Here is a 13,212-nt window from a genome sequence, read left to right on the forward strand (position 1 = left end):
TCCAGCCTCCCCTCCTCCCCTCCTTCCCTCCTCTCTCTCTCTTTCTTTCTCTTTCTCTCTCTCTCTCTCTCTCTCTCTCTCTCTCTCTCTCTCTCTCTCTCTCTCTGCTCTTTTCCTCTTCCTCCTTTAGAATCTGTACTGTTAGCTGTCTCCTCAAGGCCATTTTCCACACATGATCCTCACCGTCTGGGGGAGGCAGAGTGGCAGGTGGTATGGATGGTGATTGACAGGTGCTTGGCTGGTGAGCCCTAGGCCTGTATGTAGAATGGTATAACATGAAGCACCATTATACCAACTCAGCTCTTTCTGTCTGTGCTCTGAGATCATCCACACATATAGATGAGTGTCAGTGCTAGACTCCCCTCGTGAACCTAAGAATGAGTTTCTTTCCAAGATACCTGAATTACTAGAGCATCTGTGGCAAAGTAGAAAGCCTGCATACGAAATGGGAGACGCCACAAACAGACCATGAGTTTCCACTCGGCCCATTACTGCGTTCATAATCTCCTAAAGAAAAAGATATGACATGGCATGTGATTCATGACTGCTTGAGTCCTCTCATTTGTTCTGAGGCTCGGACTCTGTGCAGGACAACAATTGTGAGGGAGGGGACCATAAGAACTTATGACAACACTAAGACCGTGGTGGTGACTATAGTTGGTTGTGGATTGCAGGTCTTGTCACATGGTGAGTTGAGTGAGCTGCTAGTCACAGAACAAGCCCAGAACTGTTCACGCTAAACAAAACCTCCCTCTTTCCTTTCATTAATGATCTAAAAGGGAGAATTGGCTGACAGTTGCAAACATGCCTACAATGTGTTTTCATTTTTACTTCTTGTTGCCCTCTCTCACCTCCTCCTTCCCAACCAACTCCATTCCTGCTTTCATACTGTTTATTTTAGTTTTCCAGTAACTCACTGAGATTAACACTGTCTTCAGAAGCATGGACAACTTTTCGGTAGCTATACCACTGAAGAAAATGGTTCCTCTTTCTCCAGTCACTGTTATGTGCTGACAGCTCTTGAGGGAGGGTTGGAATCTCATAGGGCCCGCCCCCCACCCATGATGTAATGTTGCTGAGTCCCCATCTTGTAATGGTAGCCACAGCCGCTGTGAGTTACTAAGAGTGGTGGCCATGAGTTGAAGACAGCAGTTCGCAGCACTCCTCCCTACCCCAGGGGAAGATTCTGTCATTGGCAACCGTTCTCTGTAGCCACAGTAAACAGACTAAACTGCTCGTGGTGCGGAATGTGCTACATACATTTTATGGTTCTGACATGAACTTGTCCTCTGGTACTGCCACAGGTGTCAGCCAAGACAGAAGCAGCCGTAACACTGAAATCTTGTGTTCTTTTCTGCCTTTTCTCCTCAGTAGTTAACCCACAAACCCATTAAAAGCTTCAAATTGGGGTACATTTCCAGATTGCATTAGCCAAAGAGAGAAGACATTACAATATGATTTTTTTTTACAATGTAGTCATTGTCCTCATTAGCTTTAATGACATAGCATAGAGTCATCTCAGAAGGGAATCTCAAAGGAGGGATTGCTTACCTCAGATTGGCCTGTGGACATATCTATAAGGGATTATCCTTACTGTTAATTGATAGAGAGCCCACTCTACTGTGAACTGCACCAACCGTGGGTACGTGGTCTTGGGATGGATGAGAAAAGAGCTAAGCACGAGTCAGGGAACAAGCATTGTTCTTCAGGATCTGCGTAAGCTCTTGCCTGGAGCTCACGCCCTGACTTCCCTCAGTGATGGACTGGGATCTGGAAGAATAAGGCAAAGCCTTGGCTACAGTGTTTTGTTTTGTTTTATTTATTTATTTATTTATTTATTTATTTATTTATTTATTTATTTATTTATTTGATTTTTCAAGACAGGGTTTCTCTGTATAGCTCTGGCTGTCCTGGAACTCACTTTGTAGACCAGGCTGGCCTCGAACTCAGAAATCCGCCTGCCTCTGCCTCCCAAGTGCTGGGATTAAAGGTGTGTGCCACCACGCCCAGCTTGCAGTGTTTTGTTACAGCAGCAGAATGAAGCTAGGGTACTCATCCAAGTTATTAATATAAATTCTCTTGTACTTTCCTGGTTAAATTTTGCAAAAGAAATATGTATATGTGTGTGTGTGTGTGTGTGTGTGTGTGTGTGTGTGTGTACACACGTTGCCATATTGTATAATGTATTCTAAGTAACCTGCTTAAGTGGCATATATATATATATATATATATATATATATATATATATATATGAAAACAAGAAAATTGAAGTACCTTAGTTGGGCATGATGATAATGATTTGAGTATTTTCCTTTTGATTCCCAGTTGGTAATAAGTGGATAAATTACATATCGTTTTGCGGTCTGAGAACACATGCAGAGCTAGAAGGAAACCTAGTCACCGAGCTCATCTACGTCCACAGCAAGCTGTTAATTGCTGATGACAACACCGTTATTATTGGTAAGTGTGTAGCCTGTAGCTGTGCTTCTTGTCACCAACAGCCCTCTGCCTCAGTTGCCCCTGGTTCTCCATACTTCCTCGGCAGCAGAGACACGGCCACATAACACTGGACTGTCTCAGAGACACTTCTCTTCTGTTGTACCCTTCCTAAACCATTTTGTTTGGTTTTGTTTTTAATCTATAAAGTATTAGAAACCAGAGCAATGAAAGGGACTTTGCACATATTGCAGTACTAGAAGCTGGGGCTTAAACCATTCATTTATCCGTATGCCTGATCTCATTGGTTCTCTCAAAAATGTTTGCTTATTTGTTTATTTGTTTGATTGATGATTGTTTGATTGATTTTGTGTGTCCTAGGAACTGAACTCCGATCATCAGGCTTGGCTTGGCAGCAAGTGTCTTTAACTGCTGAGCTATATCACTACCCTGATCTTATTAATTTTTTATTATTCCCTTACTTTTATTTTGAATCCATGAGAGTAGATTTCTGGGGCTGGAGGGAGAGAAAATCAGAAAGAAAAGTATTTCCAACGAGAGAGTCTCGCGGGTGGCTTCTGTTGCTCTCACATCCATTTGACCTTTCCTACAGATTCAGAGTTGGGTAACAGTCAAGGACAGAAGAGTGTTAATGTATTATTACTGTCTGTGTACTTCCCAATACTCTTTCTAATGCCTGTGTTTTGGAGATACTCAATCAATATGTTGAACCATGAGCTTTGCTGATATCTGTAGAGTTGGAGAGAGAAGGATGTTTCAGTGAAACAACAAAGCCCTTCTCTGACTACTGATAAAGGTGTATTTCTATAGAGCTCTCTTCCTCTTCCTCTTCCTCTTCCTCTTCCTCTTCCTCTTCCTGGCTTGAGAGAGAGGCATGCACATTCTGGATTGGATCTTCTGGGTCAGAGGGGTGTGTACTCAGCCTCCTTCTAGGTTTATATACACTGGACATCCTGTGTTCCCATTACAGGATTATTTCTCATTTAATATTATGTTACACAAATGAACACTGGAAAGGTGGATGGGATGCAGAAAACTAATAACCTTTCCTACTTAGTGTTTGAATTGCTGCAATGAAACGAAAAGCAAGTTTGGCTTACACTTCAACATTGTAGTCCATCACTGAAGGAAGCCAGGACAAATACCCAAACAGGGCAGGCATGTGAAGGCAGTAGCTGATGCAGAGGCCATGGAGGGTGCTGCTTACTGGTTTGCTCTTTATGGCTTGCTCAGCCTGCTTTTTTTTTTTTTTTTTTTTTTTTTTATAGAATCCGAGGCCATCAGCCCAGGCATAGAACCAACCCACAATGGGCTGGCCCCTCCCCACCAATCTCTAATTAAGAAAATGGCCTACATTCAGGTCTTATTGGGGCATTTTATCAATTGAGGTTCCTTCTTTTAGATGACTCAAGCTTGTCCTAAAACTAGCCAGCATATTACCAGTCTGAACGTGTGCTGTTGAGAGAATAGTGGATGGCACTTCTGGGAATCCTGCTCATCTGTTTTAAATAAAATGGAGCCTCTCAGCTAGATTAAGACAATTCCCTAGTCTTTAAGAAACTAAATGTCATGAAGTGTTTTGACAGTTTTTGGCAGTTCTATGCCTTTTTCATCTCTAACCTCTTTGGAGACAAGAAAAAAAAAACTCACATCTAACAGTCTAACAGTAATGAAATGTCTTATCTGGAATATAATTTTGGAAAAATGTAATTCTGAAGCAAGAAAATGTACACATCTCAGTGTATATAGGTGCATACATGTGTGTATATTTCTGTAAATAAGGCTTGAATCTCTCTATATGTATATATATAATTAGAAAGACTGGAAAGATAGATTCTTTCAAATATTTATGCAGAGTAGTTTCTAAGAAACACCCCTTGTTTCTCAACCTGTGGGTCATGACCATTTGGGACCCAAATAACCCCATCACATGAGGTTGTCTAAGACCATTCATAACAGTAGCAAGGAAGGAGCAACAAAAATAATTTTATGGTTGGAGTTCACAACTACACAAGAAACTGTATCAAAGGTTCACAGCATTAAGAAAGTTGAGAACCACTGCTCTATGGGGACTTATCATCACCTATAGTTGATAAGCCAATTTCAAATGGATCAAAGAGCTCAACATAAAACCAGGTACACTGAACCTGAAAGAAGAGAAATGAGGAATAGCCTTGAACTCACTGGCACAGGAAAGGATTTTCTAAACAGAACACCATCGGCACAGGTACTAAGAACAATGAGTAAATGAGACCTCATGAAACCAAAAAGCTTGGTACGGCAAAGGACACTGTCATTCAAACAGAGTGAGCTACAGAATAGGAGAAGATTTTTAGCAATATACATCTGATAGTGGGTTGATATCTATAATATATAAAGAACTCAAAAAACTGGGTGTCAAGAAAACCCAATTTTTCAAATGGGCTACAGATTTTAATAGGTTTTAATTCTCAAAAGAGGAAACACAAATGGCCGAGTAGCACTTTAACATCCTTAGTCGTCAGGGAAATTAAAATAATTTAATCTAGTTTGAGATTTCATTTTCAAACTAGATTACCAGTCAGGATGGCCAAAATCAATAAATGACAGGTCGTGCTGGCAAGGATGTGAGTAAGGGGACCAGTCCTCCATTGCTGATGTGAGTGAAAACTACTATGGAAATCAGTGTGGTAGTTCCTTGGAAGCTGGGAATCAATCCATCTCAAGATTCAGCTATCTTGGGCATATACCCAAGGGACATTTCGTCCTAGTACAGTGACACTCACTCAATGACGTCCATTCGTTTATAATAGCCAGAAATCGGAAACAGTCTAGATAATGGAAATCAATTCATTCATAATGGATGAATAGTTAAAGAAAATGTTATGTTACATTAACACAATGGAATGCTACTCAGCTGCTAAACCATTAAATAATGAAACTCACAGGTAAATGCATGGAGCTAGGGAAAAACAAATCATCCTTAGTGAAGTACCCCAGACCCAAAAAGACAAATATGGGATGTATTCATTTACATGTGAATGTTAGCTGTTAAGTCTTCAATAATCAGGCTACAATCCATATAATCATGGAAGTTAGCGATAGAGTAAGGGACTGGAGGGCAGGAATGGATCTCCCTAGGAAAGGGAAATAATATAATTATGAACAAATAAGGTGTGTGTGGAACTAGAATGGGGGGATCAAATTATGAAGGGAGAGAAAGGGAGGGAAGAAAAACAGGGAGTGACATCTAAAACAAGGGCTATTTGAACAGTGGTATAGAAAGCTAATATAGTAAATGCTTTCCAAAAATATACATATATGAAGGTGATCTCATTGAAACTGCCAAATAATGGGGAATGTGAAGCCCCAGCTGGGTAGCTCTCATCATCCAAGAACGAGGTTTTGGCCAAAAGAGCCACATGAGAACCCATGTTACTGCCAAGGTTCTCCACAAAACTGATAGGAGGCCCTGTTGCTGACGACAACTGCACAACTCATTGAACATGGAGAAGTTGAGCTGGTACCTCCCTAATGGTGCTGGAAGGTACCCTGCATGCTACCAAAGGAGACAGGTCAATACCAACCCAGCCACACATCCTTCCATCTACAGTGGTGACCCACCTGCAAGATGCACTCGTGACACTGGTGGTACAGAGCTTGGGAGAGTGACAAACCAATATCTGATTGGACTTAAGGCCCTTCCATGAGATGGAACCTGTATCCAGCGCTGCTTGGGTGGCCAAGAACCTGAGGCTACATAGGCCAGTTATCTAGGGGAAAGGCAACTATTACTATTCTGATAAAGGACCTTGGCACGAAGTGACACCTAATGACATTCAGCTATGGTCATGAATCAATGCCTTGCTCAGCCACCCTCAGAGACGCTTCTCCTGCAGCTTGATAATAAGCAGAGAGTGGGAGACTCTAGAACACTCAGTCCTAAATGGGATCTCCCCATCAAATCCTTTCCCTCAGGGCTCCGAGAAACCCGCAGAAGAAGGAAGTGGAATGATTGTTGAGAGTCACTGGGGATGGAATACACCAAGGAAACCAATATTACTAGACAGCAGGACTGATGCATCTACCCTTACAGAGACTGTGGCAGTGTCCATGGGTACACACAGGTCTAAGTCAGATGAGAGGGGAGGCGGACCCTAGACCCCATCCCTAACTCAGACTCTCTGCCACCAAGAACTGCTCACAAAGGAAAGGTTAGTTTCCTCCAGCAGTTTCACTGGGCCCTATGCCCAGTAGGTGGCCAACAGAAAAAATGAATTTAGTAGCATTGGTGGTGGTAGTGGTGGTGGCGTGTTCTTTGTCTCATAAGGCTTTGTCTGGACTTTTTTTTTTTTTTAAACCTTTCAGGTCCTTTGCATATAAATTACAGTTTTTGGCTTTGTGATTTTAAGGGATTGCTGTGTGTAAAAACTCTGTGTGTCTCTGTCTCTATCGTGTGTTTCTTTGGCTTCTTGTCTTTGTTCCATTCTAGTTTGTTTGATTTTGTTTTATCTTATTTTATATTATTAGGTTTTAGATGCCTGTCTATTTTCAAATGATAGACAGGGTGTGGATTTGGATGAGAGCGGAAGTGGGTAGAGCCTGGGAGGAGGTGGGGGAGGGGGAACCATAATCACAATATATGTATGAAAAGAATCTATTTTCAATAAAAGGAAAATACAGAAAAAATACATACATGCACAGAAGTCTGAAACAGTCATTATAAAAAAAAGGAGAGAAAAGAAATAGCATAGAATTCTTTTATGTAGCTCTAGAGTCTACACCTGCTGACATGCGGTGTGGTTGTATTTTAGTCTTGTTATTTGTTTCTCTGAAATAGTAAAGTAATGTGTTTTGTTTCTTATATCTCAGCACACACCTATTACATAATTTCCAGCTCCCTTTTTTTTTTTGCTGTTGTTGTGTATACATTTACCATTTGCAGATCTAACAGGCCTGTCCTTTCTTTTCAACTGTAACTACTCCCTGGTTTGTTACTATTATTTTCTGGCTATCACAAGAATCCATTTGTGTTAAAGCATGGTCAGTTCCTGATGGTTTGTTTTCATAGCTCATTTATGAGGAGACCTCAGTTTATTCACCAGTGTGAGAACAGGGACGTGTTCGAGGCTGGACACGCATCTGGGAGCTGTCTGCAGATGCACAGGCACGCAGAGGCAGCTCTCCTTCACAATCGAATGCAGTCTTTTCCAGTTAGAGGGACGTCCCTTTAAGCCCAGGGCTCCTTAGAGGCAGCTCTTCATTAGAATAAGGAAATTTGACATTTTAGGGTGGGGGGTGGGGTTTCAAGACAGGGTTTCACTGTATAGCCCTGGCTGTCCTGGAACTCACTCTGTAGACCAGGCTGGCCTCGAACTGAGAAATCCGCCTGCCTCTGCCTCCCGAGTGCTGGGATTAAAGTCGTGCGCCACCACGCCCGGCGAAATTTGACATTTTTAATTCGTTCACAAGCCATCTTCTTTAAGTCCCTTCTGAAGAGGTCCTTCAGCTGAAAGTAGAACAGAGCCCCTTGCTCCGGCAGTGCCTCCCTCAGTTGCCCTCCTAGCAAGCTGCCTGCTCCGTCCCTATTTCAGTAAAGCTGCCTCTGAGGAGTTCCCTCAGCAGTGTGTGCTGCACAGCCATTTGCTCCTTTACGCTCTCCGTTGGTCCTGGTGCCAATCATCTTGCTCCTCCACACTGCCCTTTTCTCTTCCATGGTATTTCTTGCTCTCCCATGCCCTCCCTTGGTCCTCCATGTCCTCACTTGGTCCAGAACCATGCCGGGTGCCATCCCCTAAGCTAATCACTGACAAAGATGACGGCATTACAGTGGCTGGCCTAGAATGATTTAGTTCATACTTGGGCTCACCTTCAGGAGGCCCCCGCATCTCTAAACTGCCTCTTCCCTAGCTGACTTAGGCGGAGTTGGGGTTTTGTGAGCCACGAAGCGTGGAGTGGGAGCGTGATTGTCGGTGGCTGTCACGAGGAGAAGCTTGAGCATGTCTATGGATTCTCCTTTTAGGTTCTGCCAACATCAATGACCGGAGCATGCTGGGGAAGCGAGACAGCGAAATGGCGGTCATAGTGCAGGACACAGAGACGGTCCCATCAGTGATGGATGGAAATGAATATCAAGCTGGTCGCTTTGCCCGAGACCTTCGCCTGGAGTGTTTCAGGTCAGCCCTGCAGAGCCATGGTTGTATTATTAGTTCCACAGAGCAGGGGCTCAGGGTTACCTTCACCCTTGTCTCCTCCACCATGCTAGATTCTTTGTTCATTTAGAACATGTCCCTCAGAGTGTATATATTATATTTATAATATATACATATATATTATAAATTCCCCTTTTAAATGTAATTGATTTAACGTCAGACCAGGTCAAACTATATAGGTATGATTTGTGTACGTTTTTAAAAGTAATTTCACTTTTAAAAAATCAGAATATACAAGGTGATCTAGCATATGAAAACACTCCCCCCAGAAAGTCTGAAGGTCTTAGTTCAATCTCCTCAGCTCACAAGGTGGAGAGAGAGAATCTTCAGGTTGTCACACATGAAAGGAGAGAAGTGACTCCCACAAGATTTCCTGACCTCCATGTGCACTGTGACATTGAGTATCTGCAGACGAATTACAAGGATATATTAGGTATTACCCAAAGAATTCCGGTGGTTGCTGGTCTCAGATTTAAGTTTGAGCATTATACTTCCCCAGGCTTAAAAGGGCTTCTCTGGCCTTCCACAAGATAGAACACTGACTGCTATAAAGCGAGGACTGTGTGAGCCTAAGGGATTAAGGGCTGTTGGCCCTGGTGAGGTTCTAACTCCCCCTAACTCCTTCAGTTTGTTATCAAGTGCTCTTCTCTCACCCTGCTCCGTCATGGTATTTCATTGCTCACTCACTGCTGTCCAGCTCTTCCCTCAGAACTAAACAAGGAACTGGTAAAAACCCTTCCACACACATTAACCCCACATGGTCTGCCAACACTTTGACCTCTCTCCCATCTGTAGACCTATAGTTTACGATTCTAGAATTGTTCCGGCTGTGATGTGATTTCACTTGTGACCTGTGAGGGATCTCAGTGACCATCAGGGCTGGCAGAGTGGGACAAGAAGGAAGTCTGATTTAACCTGATTTAGTTAGCCAGTGTTGGTTCAGACTTCTGTTGTCTGACCCTGAGTAGTTTATCATAAGCATCTTTAAATATGACACAATTTGGGGAAAAAATATTTCCTGGTGTAACATAATGCCCTGTGCACAAAGAGGCATAATTATATCACAACTGTTTTAAAAGGACATGTCACTGCCTCCATGAAGACTGATTCTAGACATAAGCTATATGTATTCTCTATCTTAAGGCCCTATAGGAGGGTCTGGTGTGGACTTGATCATGCAGATAGCACAGAGGTCATTTGGGTTATTAGCCACCTCTGGTCCTGGTTGTGGGAGGTTGGTCTCTTATGCTCTGGGGGTACAGATAGCACAAGGGTTACCTAGACTATTAGCCACTTCACATCTTGCCTGTGGGAGTTTGGTATGGCCTAGCCCTACAGATACAGTGAGTCAACAGGTTATTAACCATCTCCCTTCCCAGCCTTCTGGGTGAAAGCACAGGTCATACATCTATTGAAAAAAAATGGTCGTAACATTTCTGCTTTCTTTAGTGTGTATCTGTGGCAAGGACCTCTGTGTTCCCAACAGTGGCCTCTATGGTGAGACATACCAAGTGCTTCTGACATAGTTGAAGGTTGTGCTTTATGCTGCTTGCAGGAGGAATGTCCTGTAAAACCACTGTTTTGTTCCTTCATGCGTTAATGGTGCACATGGAAACTAGCTCACACATAGAGAGGACATGTACTAGGTACTGCTCTCCTTGACTACGTGACAGCCACCTTTCTGCAGTCCTAGCAAACTGAGCTCCCCAGACCTGGCTACATTCATATTCAGACACATTCATTCTTTGCTCTCAGCTCAAAGAACTGAGCCATGCCTCAAAATATGCCAGTACCTTTCAACAGCTTTTATCACTATATTACTTTATTACTAATTGTTTAGTGCAGTGGGAATTCTTTCAAACCACTGATATTTCAGAAAAGTGTTGTTAATTTGCTTTGTTTAGCAGGGGAGAACTTAAAATCAGTACCCTGCTATTCAACCCACTGGCTTCCTATTACAGCATACACAAGGAAATATTTCACTTTGTAAGCTGAAAATGTCATGTCCTTCCAGTGTGGGTAAATTTCAGTATTCTTTTTAAAGTAGTGAACTTCTTTATACATCTTTAGGTGTATACTAAAAATAGGGGGATACAGTTCTTCTTTTCAGCTCATTTTCTCCTTTAGAAATTTGGCATATATAAAAAACAAATTTTTTTTTAGTTGCTTCTCAGCCATTCGGTATTCGTCAGTTGAGAATTCTTTGTTTAGCTCTGTACCCCATTTTTTAATAGGGTTGTTCGGTTTTCTGGAGTCTAACTTCCTGAGTTCTTTATATATATTGGATATTAGACCCTATCGGATTTAGGATTGATAAAGATCTTTTCCCAATTTGTTGGTTGCCCTTTTGTCTTATTAACAGTGTCCTTTGCCTTACAGAAGCTTTGCAATTTTATGAGGTCTCATTTGTTAATTCTTGATCTTGCAGTACAAGCCATTGGTATTTTCTGTTCAGGAATTTTTCTCCTGTTCCCATATGTTCAAGGCTCTTTCTTTTCCACTTTCTCTTCTATAAGTTCCAGTGTCTTCAGTTTTATGTGGAGCTCCTTGATCCACTTAGACTTGAGCTTTGTACAAGGAGATAAGAATGGATCAATTCGCATTCTTCTATATGATAACCGTCAGTTGTGCCAGCACCATTTATTGAAAATGCTGTCTTTTTTTTCCCCACTGGATAGTTTTTAGCTCCTTTGTCAAAGATCAAGTGACCACAGGTGTGTGGGTTCATTTCTGGGTCTTCAATTCTATTCCATTGATCTACATGTCTGTCGCTGTACCAGTACCATGCAGTTTTTATCACAGTTGCTCTGTAGTACAGCTTGAGGTCAGGCATGGTGATTCCACCAGAGGTTCTTTTATTGTTGAGAATGGTTTTTGTTATCCTAAGCTTTTTGTTATTCCAGATGAATTTGCAAATCTTCCTTTCTAACTCTATGAAAAATTAAGTTGGAGTTTTGATGGGGATTGCATTGAATCTGTAGATTGCTTTCGGCAAGATAGCCATTTTTACTATATTAATCAGTATTGGGGACCCTGTTTTTTGCTGAGTCCCCTGAGTCCTGAAGGAAACAGAAATCTGCAATCCCTTTGCTTACTAGCAATTGGAAGGCTCTGCAAACAAAAGCCAATGAAGCCCCAAAGCTTGCTCGCCTGTATCTATTCAGTGAGCAACCACTAAGTAGCAGTTCTCAAGGTACAAAGTGGGTGAGGAAAAGAATTCTCAAATAATTTGTCTATAATAAATAATGGATTCCTCTGCACATCTCACAAGTACGCTAACAGTTTTAACATTTGGCATCTAGTATTCTTTTTCCTGCTTATGTATGTATGTATGTATGTATGTATGTATACACACACATATATTGCATCTATCTTTAAAAAGCAAAATTGAATCTTGAAGGCCCTGAAAATCTTACTATTTTAAAGATCTATTTCTTTATTTGCATGGATATATGTGCATGCGTATGTGTGTGCAAGCATGTAGAAGTCAGAGGATTTGTGGAAGTCAGTTCTCATCTTTCACCAGGGTCTTGCTGATCCGGTTCAGGTCTTCAGCCTTGGAGGCAGTCAAGGCTTGGCTTACCTGCCAAGCCAGCAGGCTAGCCCCTGAATGTGTTTATTATCTAAATGTTATGCAGGCTTTTCCATGTCAGCATTATTCTGTAACATTTTAATGATTGCACCATACTTCATCATATATGTGTGCCATAATTCCTGAAAAACATACTTCTTTAGTTGATGTAAACTTTTGTTGATATTGTATTATTTTGTGATTTTTGTGGTTTTAAAACAATGTATTTATTAGTCAAGAATACTTGTCTTATGAGTTTGCATGGCTTTCTCATGTTCTTTGCCTACTTTCCTGGAATGTTTAACTTTTTCTGAATGACCAATAATTATTACTTATTTTGTTGACTATAGTTGAGCAATTTCTTCTTAGTCCTATTTAGGAGAAAATTACTATTTGGGGAAAATTATTCAGGTATTATTAACCAAATCTATTATTTTTTTCTTTTATTTTTACCTACTTGCTAAGAGTCTATTCACCAAGATCCACAATTACTTTTGGATTTTGTTTTTTCTTTTTATTTTTTCTTCTAGTATTTATTTGAGTTTTACATTTTTGCATTTAGCATGTATAGTTTCATTTTTATTTTTTGATATGTTCTCACTACTTAGCCCAAGCCGACCGTGAACTCAAGACCTTCCGGCCTCATACTCTTTGGTGGTGGGTTTTCAAATGTCTCACAAAGTAGCTTGTTTTAAATGTAGGAAATAATACAGGGGCTCTAGATTATTTTTCTCCCTCAACTGGTCAAGAGAGTATGAGATAGTACCATTTACCTGATGGTTATAATCACTTATTTGTTGTTATTTTATTTGTTTGTTTTTGAGACAGGTTCTCTCTATGTGGCTCTGGCTGACCTGGAGCTCATGGAAATCTTCTTACCTTTGTCTCTTGAATGCTGTGATTAATTGTCTTTGCCTCTATTCTTTGCTAAAAGTGTGTGTGTGTGTGTGTGTGTGTGTGTGTGTGTGTGTGTGTGTGTGTGTGTGTGTGTGT

The 13,212-nt window shown here is 41.3% G+C and overlaps 1 protein-coding gene across 4 annotated transcripts in view; it reads left to right on the top strand.

The window, feature by feature from the left end:
• Pld1 (phospholipase D1) overlaps window positions 1–13,212 on the top strand; it is a 185,426-nt gene that overhangs the window by 164,627 nt on the left and 7,587 nt on the right. For all 4 annotated transcript variants that reach the window (XM_029537928.1, XM_029537927.1, XM_029537929.1 and 1 more), the window contains 2 exons: window positions 2,326–2,460; window positions 8,459–8,612. In XM_029537928.1, coding sequence (XP_029393788.1) covers window positions 2,326–2,460; window positions 8,459–8,612 — 289 coding nt within the window. The remainder of the gene's footprint in view (window positions 1–2,325; window positions 2,461–8,458; window positions 8,613–13,212) is intronic.

Source organism: Mus pahari, chromosome 4 (genome assembly GCF_900095145.1).
Source record: "Mus pahari chromosome 4, PAHARI_EIJ_v1.1, whole genome shotgun sequence".
Taxonomy (NCBI): Eukaryota; Metazoa; Chordata; class Mammalia; order Rodentia; family Muridae; genus Mus; species Mus pahari.